General features: G+C 33.1%; 1 protein-coding gene across 1 annotated transcript; it reads right to left on the bottom strand.

Moving 5' to 3' along the window:
- Positions 1-608: 608 nt before the first annotated feature.
- LOC112850336 (arylacetamide deacetylase-like 2) lies at positions 609-20,013 on the bottom strand. Its single transcript, XM_025913987.2, has 5 exons — positions 19,834-20,013; positions 7,426-7,648; positions 5,094-5,163; positions 4,003-4,174; positions 609-1,406 (listed from the first exon to the last, which is right to left on the bottom strand). The coding sequence occupies exons 1-5, from the start codon at positions 19,969-19,971 to the stop codon at positions 804-806; spliced, it is 1,206 nt and encodes a 401-aa protein (XP_025769772.1). The 5' UTR covers positions 19,972-20,013; the 3' UTR covers positions 609-803.
- Between the last annotated feature and the right edge of the window lie 429 nt (positions 20,014-20,442).

Genomic DNA, 20,442 nt, shown 5'->3' with positions numbered 1-20,442 from the left:
CTTAAGCATCTGACTCTTGATCTCAGCTCAGGTCATGATCTCACAGTTCATGACAGTTCATGAGTTCGAGTCCTGCAATGGGCTCAGCACTGATGGCATGAAGCCTGCTTGGGATTCTGTCTCTCCTTCTCTCTGCTCCTCCCTGACTTGTGCTCTCTCTCAAAATAAATAAATAAACTTAATTTAAAAAAAAAGCATAGTGAGAGCCAAATATTTAGGCTTTTGAAAGAATTTATAGTCTACATGTTAATCCTTTCTTTCTATAAGAAACTGAGCAATATATTTGAAAGCAGATTTTGTTTGTATTAGGTGAAGTGAAAAAAATAAAAAAACCTAATGGAATTTACATTTGGTGAATACAATTAATATATGGACCATTAATTGAAAAAACAGGTTTTCAATATAATGTAGTTTTCCTCCTACACACAAATGCCATTGTGATTTTTCTTCTTTAAAATTTCTCCTCACTTACCACTACCATTCCTATCACTACCTGGATACTGTCCTGCTTGTTTTGTTTATAATCACACTTTTTTTAAAAAAAATTACTATTATTGGTGCATATTTAAAACTTATCAAGCAAAATAAATTGTATTTAATGGGATTAATACAGTGAATCTCTACATTTATTAAGATCCAAGTTTAGGGAAATTAAGTAACTTGTTCAAAGGTACACAGTAATTTTGCTTTTAAACTTACATTTATTCAAAAAGAATATCATTGTTCTGTTCCTTAAAGTCACAAACTTTCAAATATAACCTTTAGATTATATTACTAAATAATTAGCTAGCTACATGTACTATTTATAGATTTTCTTCAAGCCAATTAATATATTTATCACTTATTCTAATGCCTACACGTAAGTAAAATGGTGTTGTCATGAAAAAAAGTGCTCCATGGATCCCATCCTCTATGTGGTCATGAGAAACGTTAACTGCAGCATTTCGAAGTCGTGAGACGTATATAAGTCCATCATCTCTTAGGATATCATGTTCACAGGTGATGATATAAGTTAGTGGCAATTTTTCTAATTGGGAATCAGTGACTAACAAGGGTGATAACCTGCTATCCAAAAGTACTGGATACGAAGAGTTAAGCTTCCCAATAATTGGTTCAGTATATATGTGATTCCTTCTATATTTTTCAGGAAGAAGAGTACTCCAGTTAACCAACTTGAACAGATGTCTTGATCCATGGGGCATATGTTGATTTTCTCTCACTGCTTGGGGCAGTGCTTTATCCTTGGTCAAGTACAGGCATCCCATTTTAATTGCCATATCCCTTGACAGAATCGGACCATGCTCATTTTGTCGGTGAGAGGGCATTAAAACATCCACCACCTGCAAGCCAGGGTAAATTAAAACTTGTGCCTTAATTTTATTTTTGAATTCTGGATCATTTTGTACCTGAAAAAAATTGATAATAAAATGTGAAAAGACTCCAAACTATATGATTGGGAGGTTTTACTCCAATAATATGAGCAGTTATGATGTAAATAGTTACAAAACCAATACAGGACCTAATGGTTATTTCTTTTTATAATATTTAGACTTTATTTTAAGGGCATTAAAATGCATGCATCAGCCCGCTTTCAGCAGTTATGATACACATATACGTCAAACACTTACACATGTTTATTCATATATGACCATGAAATAAAATTATAATAATGAGATTCTTAGAGAAGATTACGAGCTATGTTTAAAAATCACTTTTTGATCTAAAGTAACCTGAGAAGATAGACTATAACAATAAAATATGAATGCTCAAACACACATACTAACTAAATTTAGAAGGAGTTGGACCAAGTTACAGGAAATATTCCTAATATACAAGTTGCCTTCTGGAGAACATAATGTATTGTGATGGTAAATAAGCAGAGGAATTTATGAAAATTTGAAGGGCAGGCAAAGACATGGAGCATTGTATCTGGAGTTTCTCTTTCTTACCAGAGATACGAGGTATCCTAAGCTCTCAGTGATGGGGTGAGAAAAGCTACCATATATTCCCCGTTCCTTCTCTCTTAGTCCTAAACACTACAGGAGAGTTAATCTCTCAAGAAAAATTACCTGAGCCACAGACCAGCTTCTACAACTATGACATCTGGGCAAATGGCTATTCCTGCTGCCATAGCACATGTAAGTCTAGGTATCTGGAGAGTGATTTTGAAAGCCAATCCCCTCACCAAAGTAGGTGACATACCAAATGAGACAATTAACTGTCATCTCAGTAGTACCTCACAAGAGGAAATGATATCCAGCCAACTCTAAAATGTATACTCAGGGGCGCCTGGGTGGCGCAGTCGGTTAAGCGTCCGACTTCAGCCAGGTCACGATCTCGCACTCCGTGAGTTCGAGCCCCGCGTCGGGCTCTGGGCTGATGGCTCGGAGCCTGGAGCCTGTTTCCGATTCTGTGTCTCCCTCTCTCTCTGCCCCTCCCCCGTTCATGCTCTGTCTCTCTCTGTCCCAAAAATAAATAAAAAAAACGTTGAAAAAAAAAAATTTAAAATGTATACTCATTGTATAGTCAGTGCCACAAGTTCATAAAGAAGCTAAAACCAATTCCCCTAACAGAATCTCTCCTATGCCCTTGATCCCTCCCTAGCATCCTCAGACAGATAATTTTCTAGAAAAAAAAAATGGATCATCTCATAAACTGAGTGGAAGAAACAGTGACCATATAAACAAAAATGAAGCAGAGAGATTCAACAGATACGTTCTCAAGCTAGTAAAAGTGATCCCACAAAATAAGTAAATAGATTCTGCTGATTGTAAATGTATATGTCCCTCCTCTTATGCTAATTTTGTTCCATAAGTGGTTTTGGGAGTAGGAACTATGTGTGGGGCTGAATTCAATTTTCAAATATATCAATTGTTTGGATGGTTATTACTTAACTATACAAAGCAAGAGTTTAGCATAGGCCATTGTTCTTCTTCATCACAGTAGTGATTCTTCCATACAAGCATGGCACATGCCCCAAATGCTATCTGATGACATTCTACTGGATTTAAAACATGGATTACAATAATGCCAAATGCTTGGAAGATTTTACAATTTAGCTAAGTAGAACAAAAAATCCCTTGTGATATTCAATAGTAGTTCCTAGACATTGTCCTGTTTTTCTGAAACTTGATGGCTGAATCAAATCCTTATTTAGCAATATATGTAGTCTCCCCTTAATGCCTCTAAAGCCACATCTGTCTACAGAAAAAATTATGCAAAAGGACATTAGGTTGGTTTTATATATTTGCCATTTCACAGTGTAAAACAAAACCAACTTTGGAAAACGGCATGGAGGTTCCTCAAAAAATTAAAAATAGAACTACACTAGGACCCAGCAATTGTACTACTAGGTATTTATCCAAAAGGTACCAGAATGCTGATTCAAAGGGGCACAAGTACCCCAATGTTTATAGCAACGCTATAAACAGCCAAATTATGGAAAAAGCCCAACATCCACCAACTAATGAATGGAAAAAGCAGATGTGGTATATACAATGAAATATTTCTCAGCAATCAAAAAGAATGAAATCTTACCATTTGCAATAATGTGGATGGAATTAGAGTATGTTATGCTAAGTGAAAGACAAATTCCATATGATTTCACTCATACATGGAATTTAAGAAATAAAACAGATGAACATAGGGGAAGGGAAGCAAATTAATATAAAAACAGAGAGGGAGGCAAACATAAGAGACTCTTAAATCCAGAGAACAAACTGAGGGTTGCTGGTGGGGTGTTGGGTGGGGGGGATGGGCTAAAGAAGTGATGGGAATTAAGGGGGGAACTTGTTGGGATGAGCATTGGGTGTTATCTGTAAGTGATGAATCACTAAATTCTATTCCTGAAATCATTATTATGCTATATGTTAAATAACTTGGATTTAAATTTTAAAAAACACACACAAGGCCAATAAAAATATCCTAACAAATAAAATGATTCTTTTGTGTTAGAATTATAACGTATGTGTACTATCAACATATAGAACACATAAAACATACCAGTTGAGTAACTTTTGCTGCCAATGTACCCCCAGAACTATCACCTGAAATACAGATTCGGGAAGGATCCACTCCATATTTTGCAAGAATGTTATCCTGTAGAAAGAATCTGACCACAGAAATGACATCTTCAAGGGGAACAGGAAATTGATATTGAGGAGCTAGCCTATAGCTTAAGAAAAAAAGAGAAAGTAACAAAGCATATATAATTAAACTTCAGTTGCATGTATCTAAGCAACTCAGTTTAACCAACAGGTCCAATAAACCAAATTGGCCCCACTCTGAAATTGTAATCTCACCAATTGAACCCAGATTTACTACCAACTTCTATTTTTAAAATAAAAAGTACATTCTGGTATAAAGGTTTTAAAATGTTGGCTCTATGGGAAGATGAGAGAGACAAGGATTGTGTCTTTATCCTCGTAAAATTGCACGTATACTTTTCAGCAAAACAACAATTAGTAGGGGAGATGCTCTGTAGTGTTCATCAGATTCTCAATGTAATTGGTAATTCAAATTTTTTCAGAACCACTGCTGGGAGGACACAAGAGATTTTAAAAGCATCAAATCAGAGAGTAAATGATTTCAAAGTCTCTAATATAAGAAATTTATTTAGGTTCAAATTCTTCAAGATGACATTCCATGTTTTATATCATGAGCACTACTTAGAAACTTGATTCAAAAGAAAATCCTTATAATATTTGAGAAAAAATAAACTTTTATTTTAAATGCAAAAAATTAAAAGCTTTGAAATATAAGTATTTAAGTATAGTAAGTTATTTGGCTCAATGGTTGGAAAGTCATTTGTAAATTCAGGCATACTCTACCTCACCCTCAGTATGAAAATTTTTCTTTTCCCATCTCTCCTATAAATTACATAGTGCAGATATACACCTAGAGACTTCAAGCCCAAAACATGTTAGAGTTTCTTTGTAAGTGAGAGGCTAGAAAGTACTTGACATTTGCTAGTCTTTCCAGTATATTTTTGGAAATTCAGAAAAAATCATGAGCAACTAAGATCTCTCACTCTGACAATGCCTTAAAATTCTGAGATAGTCCCAAATTAAAAAAAAAAAAAATGATTGCCTTACTCTATTCCCACAACAACAGCACCAAGTTTATTTGCTGTCCATCTATTCAGGAAGTCATAAGCCGTCTGCCCTGAAATGAAAGAAACAAAAAAAGAAGAATATAAAAGTGTACCCTGTCAATAAAGAACAATAGAAAACCATCTATATTTGTGGATAGTGACTGAAATATGATTAACTGGCGGAATCCCTCTGTTTTCACTTTTTCTGTTGCGATGTATAAGGATTCAAAGATATAAGATTTGATGACTACCACCAAATGGAGAATGTCATTGCAGAAGAAAATATACTTAAAGACAGAGTCATGAGAATGCATAAAGACCTCAGAGAAATAAATGTTAAGTACAAGTGATGTAAGAATTTGGAGAAAAGTGGCAGCATAAACTAAAACCACGAAGGAAAATAACCGGTGATAAAATTCCTTGGGAAATCAGCCAGTGGGTGGGAGTGGGTAAGTTTGAAAAGTTTAAAGAACTAAATAAAAGAGCATTGCAGATTCAAAAGCTACAGAAAGGAATACTGGGAAACATGAACACTTATAAAGTATAAAAATGGAGAACCTGTTTTTGTGTTTGTTTCTATTTGTATTGTTTTGGAGAGGGAGATACAGATGAAGGGAAAGGCGAGAGGCAAAAGGAAGTTCAAAGAAATTTGTTTCACACAACCAAAGGAGTAGAGGGTGAAATCGCCATTTCAGTGAAACAGAAGGGAATGGCCATTCTCAAATTATACAGCTTAAAGAAGTATTCAAAAGGGGAAAACAAACTCCACAGTGTATAAAAATGAGTCTGAGAAATAAAAGAGGACTACGTACAGAGAAGGATTTGGGAACAAAGGAGAAGAGGTAGTAACACTTAGGAGTCAACTGGGATGACATGCTTGTAGGTAGAAAAATGAAATAGAAGTACTGATAAACCAAATAATAGGAGGAAAGTAGAGAGCAAAGTAGAGAGATTCAACTGTGCCCGAAGATAAAAATGCCTTTTCCTAGGACACAGTTAGAAAGAAGTGAAGCTGAGGATTAATAAGGTGCTAATAATTTTTAAGGACATTTGAAAGTCCTTATGTGGGAGGAGGGGAGCAGTGGTGGATTATGGACATACATCCCTGATGTATGGATGCTCAGGAGTAGCTCAGGAGCGATCAGCTGAGGGCTGGAAAGAGTGCTGAAGGTTTACAATAGTCATTGGCATGAAGGAGAGGAAGTAAGGACATATAGGACACAGCATCTTAAAGCCACATGATGGGGCTGCTCACTAGTAGTGTGAGGGTGAATGCTGTGGGTCCTGCTGACAAGCTTAGTTTTGACTACTGGTTCTACCACTTACTAACAGTAGGACTTTGAACAAGTTACTTTATCATTCTCTATTTCTTTATTTCTAAGACTGTGACAATAGTACCTAAGAATGTGCTTACCTAACAAAATAAAAGTTGACCATCCACCTGATTACAGTCGCATATGTAGTAGTCTTGAAACATTAACAGATCATGGAGTCAATCTGGGTTTAATGACCCAGGCTGTGGGTTCTTCAAGGAAAGGAGCCTTACCATTAGCTTCTTCTGAGTGTCTTGTAAAACATTTTTTGTGTTTTATGCTGTGTGGTGACTCCATAATACTGACATTCTACAAGAAACTCTGTATATATGTTAATATGTATAACTCAGTGTGTGTATGTTAGAGCATGTTTGAGTTTGTGTCTGTGTGAATGTTTGTGGAATGTATAAGCATTTTAGCTACTCCACTAGCATTTCTTAAAATCATCTCCAACACTAGATGGGGATAGCATTTATGGGAAGAGCTGATTACACAGTTCTATTTTATGTTTTATTTTAAGTTCAGAATTATGCATTGGATTCTAAGTCCCAAAACAAGTATTGTTGTATCACAGTCTACAATATGAACATGTATTTGCTACTTGGAAGTTGTAAATAATATCAGTTCTGACTCAACATTTACAATATCTTGTTCACTTCTATCTTTCTGAACCTGAAGTCAGGTCATTTGGTAATTTCAAAGTTATGTTTGAAGGTTAATAATTGAATTTCCAATTTTACAACGTCAATGTAACTTTATTTGATAAAGTTTTTCAAAAAAATAAAATCTAATATACTTATTTTCTAAGAAGTTTGTGAAAAATATGTCTAAACTATGATTGGTAAAGTCTCTAAGATACATACACATAGTCACAAACACAAATAACATAGAAATAAAGTTCTGTCAGTTATATATACAAATATATTTGAATATATATCTACATAATATGCAACACACACACACACACACACACACACACACACACACACATATACGTTTGCTTATATAAGATACACTTACTGCAACTTCCCATAACAAAGGCACCACCATGAATAAAAATTACAGCCCGTCTCTGGCTTTCTGACTTCTTCTTTGGCAAGTACAAACATACTGGAATGTCAGTAAACTTTGTATCCATCACTGTAATGTTTTCATCTGAAATTAGTACTGTATGGTCCAATTTCAGTAACATGGAAAAAAATTCCGCATATCTAATAAGACCCATATTTTCCAATAACATAGCCTGTTAAAAAAATTTCAAACATTGAATATTTCAATTTTAAGTAATACCAAATGCATAGAAAGATGCAACCAAAATGGAAGAAGGAATAATATAACACCCTAGAGTTCTTATTGCACATCCTGACACATATACTATTGTTGCTTCTAGATAAATCTTAAGTATGTTGTATTTTGGAATAAGAGTAATCTCATTAAATGTCATCATTGTACTGTGGCTACTTATTTTTTAATTCTAAACTTTTATCTGAAAAATTATCTGAGAAATAATAGAGTTTATACTTCTTAAAAAAACTATTTCTTTTTTAAAAGTTTATTTTGAGAGAAAGAAAGCGTAAGTAGGGAAGGGGCAGAAAGAGAGAGAATCCGAAGCAGGCTCCACACTATCAGTGTGGAGCTCAAACCCATGAACCGTGAGATCATGACCTGAGCTGAAGTCAGACACTTAACTGACTGAGCCATCAAGTACTCCAGATTTTATACTTATGTATAAAATCTCAATATTTTCATGTTATTTCATTGGTCAGTCAATTTTATTTAAAATTTTAGAAGCATCTAGTTATCACATTACTAATAAAGCTATTTCAGTTATTTCAACTACAAATAGGTTATTTTTTTTATTTAAAAAATGCTTGAAGAAAAAACGCTACTTTAAATAAAACTATCTTTAGTATTTTTGGTAAGTTTTATAACATCTTTGTAACATTTCAAAGAATAGTTCACGTATAAAGAATCCTGAAATACTGTGGGGACAAAAGAATATTACAGAGCATTTACAGTACCTATATGAGGTGGCTATAATTTTACTAGGTGTTAAAGATCATCTAACTCATCTGCTTTAACATTGGGAATACTGACACCTGGTAAGTCCAATTTATTGACCAAAATGAGATAACCAGTAATTAGCAAAGCAAAATGTAAATCTACTTTTCTAGGCCACTGTTACACAAGGCAGGTACTCCTCTACATAAAAGTACTAAATTATGTTTTTTTATAATAACCCATAAAAATGGAAGGAAAGCAGTTATTAAGTACTAGAACAATAGGAAAAGATTGTATAATAGGAAGAATTTGAATTTTAAAAATGACAGTTGTATGAGGAATAATAAGTTGTTGACACGATATGGCCTTAAAGCCGCCATTTTGACATTGACACTTTAAGTAGCTTTAAAATACCATTAAGCTCTCAATTAAAACATATATAGATACACATATATAGCAATATTTATATCTTATTATATATTAGAAATATATGTTATATCTTATATATTAGAATACATATACATTATATATTAGAAGTATGTATCTTATATATTAGAAACATATTTATATAATATATAGTATATGTCTCTATATATTACTTATATATTTGTATAACATTATTTATAATATTTATATACATTTATATGCCAAACATTTATCAAGTAGACAGCCATATCTAATCCATAATATATACTTATCTTTAGGGATTGGAAATAGGCTAGGTCAGAGAGATAATACCAAATTTCAAATTCCATGTTATAGACATCTTTTGCCTTTAGAATCTGAGTAGACATAAACATCCCTTATTTTGGTAACAGTGTTCTCGTCACTTTAGAGAGCTACCAACTCCCATTATTTGAAACCTTTGATGAGCCAGTTGATCAAGGATAACCACTCACTAGTTAAGAGGTGAGAAAGTAAACTTAAGGTAGATTTAGTGCACTATCCTTGAAAACTGGATCTTAAGCACAGAGACAAAAAGAATGAGAACAATGAGAGATGAGAGAGAGGCAGACACAGAATCCAAAGCAGGCTCCAGACTCTGAGTTGTCAGCACAGAGCCCAATCAGGGCTCAAATTCACCAACCACAAGACCATGACCTGAGCCTAAGTCAGATGCTTAACAAACTGAGCCACCCAGGCGCCCTCATTTTCAACAATTTCTTAATCTTAGTTGAAAATACACCAAGACCTAACTGGTGAAATGATATGCCAAAGTCAGAAAATAACTTCAGGCAACACCTCAGCAAGACCTTGGGATCTTCATACTAGGCTCATCGCACTTTCACTGAGACCCAACTCTCTTGTCACTCATTTATTCCCAAATCTACAAGAGATTTCTCCAACTTTGCTGGGCTTTCAAATTTAAAATCTTCTCCACATTTTCAGGGATCTCCTTAAAGTGGCATTTGCAATTTTCTTAGACATAATGTTATTGCTTTCTAATGCATATTTTCTTCTATCTGGAATTATTTATTTTTTTGTTATGTGATGCTTGTATTTACCTATTTTTCTTCATAAATATTATTTTCCTTGCTTGGATGCCTTTTTCTAGAAACAGAACATTTTACGTATCTCTTTGAGGCAGACATTTTGAAGAAGACACATTCAAACTTTGATGTCAAAATAGAAAATAACTATTTTTTTAGCTAAGTAACATCCACAGCAGACATCCCCATCTCTTATCACCTCTTGACCCCAATCTCATCATAAGGCAGTCATAAGAGATAAAATTGTTTCATTGTATAAGGAGATGAATTTGAACAAATGCTTGGAGGTTGAAACATTGAAAGGGAAAAAGTCAATGCTTTGCCAAAATAGTCCTTAGAATGCCTGCAAATAAACATTACATATCCCTTCTCTAGAAAGTTTTTTCAGATGATCCTGATGAAAAGGAGACACTAGTCTAGGAAAGCAACAGAGGAAATGGAGATGCAATGAGAAGACACATTTTTTAGGAAAAATTTATCTTATTTGTTATGTTTGGGGAATTAAGGAGACGAGTGAGTCATTTGACTTTTTAATAACCCATCTGTTGATTTTCATCCTGCTCTCAATAGTCGCTCCAAACCCGTTACTTACTTTACCTCCATTTGTCATTTCCTTCAATTACAGTTAGTTATCATCTGATAAAAGCCAGATCAGTCAGGGATAAAATGAGTGATGAGGCTCAAGTTATGGCAAGAAATGAAAAGAGATGTGAATTTTCTTCTCTTCCTCCTTACATTACTTATCTATTTTTTTGCAAGGAAACCATGGATTTAAGTAACCATAAATTATTTGTTTTTCCAATATCCATAAGCTCTGGATCAATTTGTCCCAAGTCAAACCATTAAATGATCAACTCTTAAAGATTGTTTGTCAAAGAGTGTATTCATGGAATGGAAATATTTTCCAAATTTACCACAAAGTAGTTTTATACTATATTCTTCCTGAATATATTTAACAAATATATTTGTTTCAAAACATGTATTTATGAATTTCAATATTTTCTTCTCAACTTATTTTTCTTGGAGTCTTAAAGAATATATTCATGGTGAATACATTTATGAGTTATTGAGTTTTATTTGTAATGAAGTAGTTAAAATGAAAGGTTTTGATGGCTTTCTTTGGCCAAGATAAAGCTCACTAAAGCCTATCTCTCCTACTTATTACAACTAAAAACTCTAGACAGAAAAGAATCTACCTGAGCACTCTGAAAGGTAAACAAAACAAAAAAAGAATTTGAGGAAGTCAAAACTGGAAGAAATATTCATAAGAGAGTTTCACCTTTTTTTTTTCTCTCTTGCCCTCTGGCTTTGACCTGAAGTCACACTAAGCCCTTTAACAACCCAAGAGATGAAAGCAAATATCCCCAGAGAAATCCTTGATTTCCAGGTATTGGACTGGGAAATACATATCTTATACAGCAGAGTGTGAATGGGGGGAAGGAGGTGGGTCTCATTTTCTTTTCCTTTCTTTTTCTCCCTTTTTCTCTCTTGTCAGGCTCCAAGGCCAGTTCCATCTGCAGACAGCAGCTTTTCCACCGTGGTGAAGGCAGACATGTAAAACACTGAGCAAAGATTCTCTGCCCAGAGAAATTGTGAAAAGGGTCTTCTGTTATCCAAAGAGTATTAAAGAATAATACATTTTTCCTTATTTTTTCTCTCAAAGCTTCACCCTGAAGGTGGACCCAGTTATGTAGAACTGTAAAATATAATGGATGACTAAAACCCTAATTAAAAATTGTCTTTCTGGCCAGAAACACTGGCAAGAGGGAATATCGGAATTCAGAAATCAAGGAAGAAAGGGTGAATGAAATTAACAAATTAATATTCCTTCTGAAATTATTTAAAATATTTATTACTGTTGAAAACAAAATGTGTTAACATATATGGGGGTTAATGCATATAAATACAATACACATGACACCTATATATACAAGTGTCAGGGTAAAGAGACCTATGTGATTGAAATTTTATGCGCTATGAAAAGTGGTAAACTATTAAATCTATGTAAGCTATGAAAAGTTACTAGGGTTAAAGAGATGCATTCCATCATTATAAAAATCAATTTACCAAGGCAATAGTGCAAAATGAATAAACATTTATAAACAGAACTCAAAAATACATGAAACAAAACTGAATGCATTGTGAAGAGAAATAGATAATCCACATAATTATAAATGTCAACACTTCTCACTTGGTAATTGAGGGAAAAAAATACAGAAAATCATTAAAGATATAAAATGCCTGAACAACTTTGACATTTATAGAATGAACAAAATGGCAGAATATAGAACCTTTTTAAATGCATATGGAATTTTCACTAAAATACACCACATTCTAAGCCATAAAACAAATAAACTGGAAGAACTTGAGTTCACAGAAACTATGTTCTCTAACTATAATAGAATTAAGCTAGGATTCAAAAACAGAAGATAGAAAAATTGCCAGATATTACAAAGTGAAAAAAAATAGTTTTAATAAAAATTGTACATATTTAAGGTGTACTACATACTTGATTTGATATGCATATACATAGTGAAATGATCGCTATAGTCAAGATAATTAACATATCTCCTTACAGTTATCTTTTTTGTCTATGTGGTGAGAGCCCTTGAAAGCTACTCTCTTAGCAAATTTCCAGTATCCAATACAGTGTTATTAACTATAGCCATGTTATGAAATATTAGATCTCTAGATTATTCATTCTACCTAACATCTCTTCACTCCTACTACCCACCCCTGGCAACTACCATTCTACTCTCTACTTTTATGTAGTAGACTTTGTTAGATTCCATATATAAGTGAGGTCATGTAGTTTTTTTTTATTTTTCTGTGTCTGGCTTATTTTACTTAGCATAATACCCTCTGGGTTCATTTATGTTGTCACAAATGGCAAGATCTCCTTTTTTAAGGCTCAGTAATATTCCATTGTACATATGTACTTTTTTTTTATTCACTCATCCACTGATGGACATTTAAGTTGTTTCCATATTTTGGCTATTGTGAGTACTGCTGGAATCAATTTGAAAGAGCACATATCTCTCATTTTCTTTGGAAGAAGGATCTGGAGGAGGGATTTCTGGATCATATGATAGTTTTATTTTTAGTTTCTTGAGGAACCTCCATATTGTTTTCCATTGTGGTTCTACCAATTTACATTGCCACCAACAGAGCACAAGAGTCCCTTTTTTCTACATCTTTGCCAACACTTGTTTTTATCTTTTTCATAACAGCCATCTGAAAAGGTATGAGGTGATGTCTCTGTGATTTTGATTTTCATTTCTCCAATGATTAGTGATCTCAAGAACCTTTTCATATACCTGTTGGCCATTTATATGTCTTCTCTGGGGGGGGATGTTTATTCTGGCTATTTTCCTATTTTTAAAATGAAAAAAATTGCTATTGAGTTGCATGAGTTCCTTACATATTTTAGATGTTAGCTCTTATCAGAAATGTAGTCTGCAAATATTTTTTCTCATTCTGCAGATCGCATTTTCATCTTGTTTCTTTTGCTATGCAGAGACTTTTTAGTTTGATGTAATGCCATTTGTCTATTTTTGCTTTTTGTTACTTGCACTTTTGGTGTCATCTCAAAATGTCACTGCCAGTGCCAATGTCAAGGAGCTTTTGCCTTATGTTTTCTTCCAGGATTTTTTATGGTTTCAGATTAAAATCTGAAGTCTTTCATCATTTTAAATGGATTTTTGTGTATGGTATAAAACTAGAGTCCAGTTTATTTATTTTTTTTGAATATCCAGTTTTCTCAACACTATTTAATGAAGATATTACCCTTTTTCCATTGTGTATTCTTGGTGCCTTCATCAAAAATTAATAAACTATACATGCTTTAGTTTATTTCTGGACTTTCTATTCTGTTCCTTTGGTTTATGTGTCTTTTTATGCCAATGCCATATTGTTTTTATTGCTATAACTTTGTAATACAGTTTGAAATTGAGTACTATGATGCCTCCAGCTCCATTCTTCCTTCCCAAGATTGCTTTGACTATTCAGGACCTTTTGTGGTTCAATGAACTTTAGAATTGTTTCTTCTATCTCTGTGAACAATTTCATTGGAATTTTGATCAGGATTGCATTGAATCTGTATATTGCCTTGTGTGGTATGGAGAATTTCACAATGCTAATTTTCTGATCCATTAACATGGCATATCTTTTTATTTATTTTTGTCTTCAATTTGTCTCATCCATGTTTTATGGTTTTCAGTGTAAAAAAACACCTCAGGTGTCATAAATTCTCTGGGGAAATTAAAAAATATTTTGATTTGAATAAAATAAAAATAAAACATGCTCAAATTTGTGGCATGTAGCTAAAGAACTGGTTGGAGGAAAATTTATTAAATTAAATTATCATACTAGAAATTAAGTCTCAAATCAAGAGTTAAAACTCCTCTCTTATAAGCTAGAAAAAATGTATCAAAAGAAAACTAAAGAAATCAAAAGATAGAAATAATAAATATAAGGGGAGCAGAGTTCAATGAAATTAAAACGAATCAAAAAATACAAAAATAGTGACACAAAAGCTAATTCTTTTCAGAGAATAAAATTAATCAATTTTATATGTAGACTGACTAAAAAAATAGAGAAGACCCAAATTACCAAAATGAATACTGAAGTAAGGGATATCACTACAGATCTTATAGACATAAAAAAGATAATAAAAAAAATACTTTAAAAAAAGATTTTATGCTCATAAACTTTACAACTTGAGAAATCTACAAATTTCTGAAAGGACACAATCTTCCGCAACTTATAAAAAAGAAATAGATAATTTGAATAGTCTATAACTATTTTAAAAATTGAATTTGGCATTGAAAATTTTACAAAAATAAAACTTAAGGCCCAGTTTGTTTCACTGGCAAATTATACTAAATATTCAGGGGAGAAACCAATCTTACACAATAGCTACTGGAAAATAAAACACAAAAGAATGCTTTCCAACTCATTTCATTGGGTTGCCATTACCTTGTTACCTAAATCAGAAATATAGTACAAGAAAAACTACAGAACAATATAGAAGCAAAAATTCTCAACAAAATTTTAAATCAAATCTAACAGTATAAAAAGATAATGTATCACAATCCATTGAGTTTTATCGCAAGGAAGCAAGATAAGTACAATATTTGAAAATCAATGTTATCCATGACACTGAGAAAGGAGAAAAGCTATATATCATCTTAACAGATGAAGAAAAAGAATTTGGCTAAACTCAGTATCTTTTCATGGTAAAAATTCTCTGCAAACTTACCATAAAAAGGAACTTCCTTAATATAAAAAGCAGCTACAAAAAATAAAACAAGATCTTATTTGACGGTGAAAGACTGGGGCACCTGGGTGGCTCAGTAGGTTGAGTGTCTGACTTTGTCATGACAGTTTGTGAGTTCAAGCCCCTCATCAGGCTCTGTACTGACAGCTCAGAGCCTGGAGCCTGCTTCCAGTTCTGGGTCTCCTTCTCTCTGCCCCTCCCTTCCCCTACTCACACTCTGCTTTTTCTCTCTCTCAAAAATAAATAAACATTTAAAAATTTTTTAAAAATGGTGCAAGACTGAATACTTTTTTCTAAAAGCTGGAAAAAAGTAAGAATGTTTGCTTTCCATCCAACCTAATTCTGGAAGTCCTATTCAATGCGATAAAGCAGAGGAAGAAAAGGTTATACATATCAGAAAGAAAGGAAAAACAGTCTCTCTCTGCTTTCAGTAAACATGAATATCTAAGTAGAAAATATTACGGATCTATAAAAAAACTCTTAAAATGAATAAGCAGGTTTAGCTAAACCATAGGATACAAAGTCAATACAAACAATCAATTTTATTTCAAATTTAGCAATGAATAGAAATCAAAATTTAAAAATACCAGTTGCAACAGTACCAAAATTTAAAATACTTAGTTATAAATAAAACAAAATACATCGAGTATTCATATGCTAAAAAGCATAGAACAATGATGGAAGAAATCAAAGTCCTAATTAAATTGAGAATTAAGTTAACTGTCAGAAGACTTAATATTAAAATGTCAATTCCTTCTGAATTGATTTATAGAGTGAACCTAATCCCAGTCGAAATCTCATCAGAATTTTTGGTCACCAATATGATAAATTTAAATTTTCATGGAAAGAAAGATGAATTATAACAGCCAAAGAGATTTTGAAAATGAAGAACAAAGTTGGAAGACTCATGCAACCTGGTTTCAAGATTACTAACAAGCTATGATAGTCAATACAGTTAATACGGTATCAGGAAATTCTGGACTCACAGATCCAGGGAGGAGATTAATATCAGTCCAGAAATAAACCAATTTGTCCAATTTATTTTTGACATACTGTATAAGACAATTTAACGAAGAAAGGAAGATGTTTCAACAAATTGGAACAACTAGACATATCCATATGCGAAAAGAATGTACCTTGACCTGTTCCTCACACCTAATACAGAAATTAACTAACAATGTAATACTTAATAATTAATTAATTAAGTACTTAATACTTAATACTTAATAATTAATAATTAATTAATACTTAAATGTAAAATGTAAAACAACAAACCTTTTAGAAGACAACATAGAAGAAAATCTTTGTGATCTTAGGTTAGGTTAGGCAAAAGTTCTTAGACACAATACCAAAAGATAATACTAAATTAAAAAAAAAAAAAGATAAATTGGACTTCAACAAAATCCAAGGCTTTTGTTGTGTAACTTAAGACAATTAAAAGGGAAGAAACAGACTAAGAAAAAATGTTTGCAAATCAAATACCTGCCTAATGTCTTGTGTCCAGAATAGGACAATGCTCAGCATTTGACAAAAACAAAACAAAGAACCAATTTTCTTGAAACAAAGAAGAGGTTTGAACATACATACACATCACCTCCCAAAAACATGAAACAGCAAATAAGTACATGAGAAGATACACATCTTTAGGAACTAAGGGCATGCAAATGGATATCAGTGAGGTTACATTAATTAGAATGGTTTTTAATGCAAAATAGAAAATACTAAGTGATGATCAAGAAAATACTAAGTGATGATGATATGCTAGAACTACCATATACTGCTGATGTGAATGGAAGATGAGACAGGATTTTTGGAAAACAATTCAGTAGTTTTATATAAAGTTAAACACACACTGTATAATAACACACAGTATATCCAGTTCTAGGTATTTACCCAATAGAGATTGGAATTTTGGTTCACACAAAGCCGCTCTATGAATTATCACTAACTTTATTTGTATCCACTCCAAAGTGGAAACAACCCAAATATCCTTCAACTATTCATTGTGGACAAACTGTGACACATTCAAATAATGGAATACTACACAGCTTTAAAAAGGATTTAACTTTTGATACTCTCAACAACATGGATTACTCTCAAACACATTTTACTAGATAAAATGTGTTAAGCCAGACTCAGAAGACCACGTGCAGTATGAATCCATTTATATGACACCACAGAAATGGCAGCGTACAAGGACATACAGGGAGCAGTGATGACCAGGTGTTTAGGATGGGGAAGCTTTACTGGAAGGAGCAGCACAAAGGTGATTTCAAAGGATTATATTCCTTCATCTTGATCGTTATGGTTGTTACTTGAATCTATACACAACTTAAACCTCATAAAACCGTATTACCAAAAGAACAAATTTTACTATACACAAAGTTAAAATTAAATGTAAAATTTGGCAAGAGAAAACAAAAAAGAGTCTGAATCAAGACTGTCTGGTTTGATTCCCAATTCCACAAATTATCAACTGTAGGTCTTTGGCTGGCTTACTTACTCCCTGTGCCTCATTTTCCTTGTCTTTAAAATGAGGATAATAATAGTGACTTCTTCAAAGTGCAGTTGTAAAAGTTAGGTAATACTTTTCAGGAGATTAAAGTTGGTCAGGGTACATTGCAAATGGTCAACACATTTTAGCTTTCTTCACTATTAATTTATATTGAAAATATTCTTAAATATTTTCACTGTTAGTTGAAAATAATTATAGTGAAGAGCTTTTCAATTTAGTAAATATGTCACTTTAAATCTAAATTTTATAGAGTTTTGGCTCTTCATCTCTCACAGCTCCAATGAGTAGATGCTGACTAGCTCTTTACTGAACAATAACCAGCCACCATTTAGACATCACTAAGCAATGTTTAAAACACACATGCCTTTATTGTTCTAGAAAAACTGCAACATGTTGTTTACATTTCTTATTTTGCAAAGGAGGAAACTGAGCCACAAAAGCATTAAGTAGACTCTTTAAAATCTGATTGTCTTTAATGCTCATGCTCTTTCTTCTACTTTTGGCTGTCTCTAATTTGAATATGTAACTGCATAGTCTTATACTTATTCCACACCATTGTATCAAGAACTGTGAGGTTTGCCTTCCTGGCATATATTTAAAAAAATTAAAATTCTCTCCGGGAATCCCTGGAGTTACTATAATTCAGAAATGACAGGGACAAAATGGTTATCCCTTTAACAAGCAGAAGCTGATAAATTATTAGTATAATTAATTCATATGTTTGTATGTAAGCTACTTGTAGTCAGTTCTATTTTAGATGTGTAATGTCTTAATTCTATTTTGCATCTGATAAAGCAACAGTTGAATTCTATAGCTGCATACTTTCAGAATGTGCTAACACTGATGAGGAAATAAGCTTTGGTTTATTCTGAAGTTTAAGGATATATGAGCTATTCGAGAAGATAACATTATGGTTTCTCTATAGGTCTGGCACTTGCTCATCTATTATCCAGTGAATGAAAAGGTGAAGCATTAGCAATAAAGAGGGAAAAAATGGGGCCAGGGGTGACTCAGCATACTTTGGATTTTGAGCAGTAGACATCTCAAGCTACCTAGGGTGACAGATCTCTCATCTCTTCTGTGTAGCACACTAGGCGGCCTCTTCCATACACCATGCACTACTCCCCTCTGATCATTTACTGTCTGTTGAAGCATTTCCCCTAAAACTTCCTATTGTCACCATCATTCATAGGCCTCAGGAACAGCAGCATGTTTTGACAGGGGAGAAAATATTTTTAATGAGGTAGATTTGAGTTCAAATTCTGTCACTGTCACAAAAAAATCCAAAATCCAGTACCTGAGGATGAAGGGTAGACAAAAGAAATGGTTTTCAAGGTGTGGTCTTAGAATCCCTGTGGTTCTCTGGTTCCCCCAGAGGCTACAAGACATGTGATGTTGCAACAGACTAAATGCAAGAGCATATACAATAATCCAGTTATATTTCATAAAGAGATATTAAAAAGCTTTGCAAAAATAGAAGACAAGGTCACTATCATAACTAATTTTTCTTTTGTTAAAAATATATTCAACTTTAATAAAATTATTATCTATGTTAACCTTTAATGAGCTTATTATTATCACCATCATCATTAAGAGAATTTTTAATGAGGCCAGTTTCTAATTCAGCAAATATTGATAAATATTATAAATATAAAAAAGCTCTTTAGGGTCCTTAATAACTTATAGAGTTCTGTGACCAAAAAGTTTGATAACCACTAAGAAAGAAAAAGATATTAAAATAGTAAAGGTACAAAATATACATCAAAATATAAACATAATCAATATAGACATGTAAGTTTTAAGAGAATGAATGAGACGAGGTTCAGGTTCCCTCAGAAATGTCAAATATAATCCAATGATTTAATAACCCCCCAGATTTTCCACTTAGACGATACCATTTCTTTTATTCTTATCAAAACATATGATGGATTTATCTTTAGATATAGACTCTTATCAGCAACAATTTTATCTCCCTCTGCTTTGTATTAGAGATTAAATTGGTTTGTTAATAATTAAATTAATTAATATTATTTTGCTAATTTGTTCTAAAAGAAAACCAAAGTCTCTTTCAAAATACTAATTGAAAGAAAGTTTATATGTACTCATAACAAGGTATCCTAGTCCCCTGGCGGGGAAAAAATTACCGTAAGAGAAGTAGTTTTTATAAGAGCATCGATGACCCCTACTTTCCAAGGTTCTTCAATGTTTTCTGGTAACGGTGTATAAATATAATAAGCAAAGAGAATCAAAGTCAGTCCAAAGCACAGAGTTTTGAACCCCATGATATTCTTGTCACAACCTTGTATAGGAATAATTTAATCCACTCCATATATACTGAAGGCTAAGTAGTAGGACAAAGGGAAATGACAAATTCTCTCAAGTAATATCACCACTTCAGCAACAGTGTCCTTACATTCGGTTCCAACATTAACAGTGACAGTAGCAACTGGTTTAACAATTACACACTTTATCTGAAACACAACTCACACACAATATATCCCATCACATAGTCTGACAGAATAGCAAACAATTTAAAATGCTGGCAGAAGTTCTTTCACCTTGTGACACCATAATCATCCTAGCACAATAAATTTGACTGAGTGTCTTAGCAGAGCACAAGGTAAGCCATGAAGTCTGTTTCTCCCATTAGTTTTTTGCAAGGATTAGTGAGGAGTTTAAAAAAAAATCACAAGGTAATACTGAGTCAACCTCAGGGCTAACACCTATGGCATAGATCACTAACAAAATTAAAA

The sequence above is a fragment of the Puma concolor genome, chromosome C2 (genome assembly GCF_028749965.1).
Source record: "Puma concolor isolate L17-30 chromosome C2, mPumCon1.1.hap2, whole genome shotgun sequence".
Classification (NCBI taxonomy): domain Eukaryota; kingdom Metazoa; phylum Chordata; class Mammalia; order Carnivora; family Felidae; genus Puma; species Puma concolor.
Note: the sequence above shows the minus strand (reverse complement) of the source record. Positions and strands in the feature narration are given on the sequence as shown.

Bases quoted from the DNA above. Each gene is read 5' to 3' on its own strand.
- LOC112850336 (XM_025913987.2), bottom strand. From the start codon at position 19,971: ATGGGGTTCAAAACTCTGTGCTTTGGACTGACTTTGATTCTCTTTGCT. The intron at 4,175-5,093 runs GTAAGGCAATCA...TTTTTTCTTAAG, and splicing joins GCTGTTGTTGTGGGAATAGA to CTATAGGCTAGCTCCTCAAT. The intron at 1,407-4,002 runs GTATGTTTTATG...AATTTTTTTCAG, and splicing joins CAGCAAAAGTTACTCAACTG to GTACAAAATGATCCAGAATT.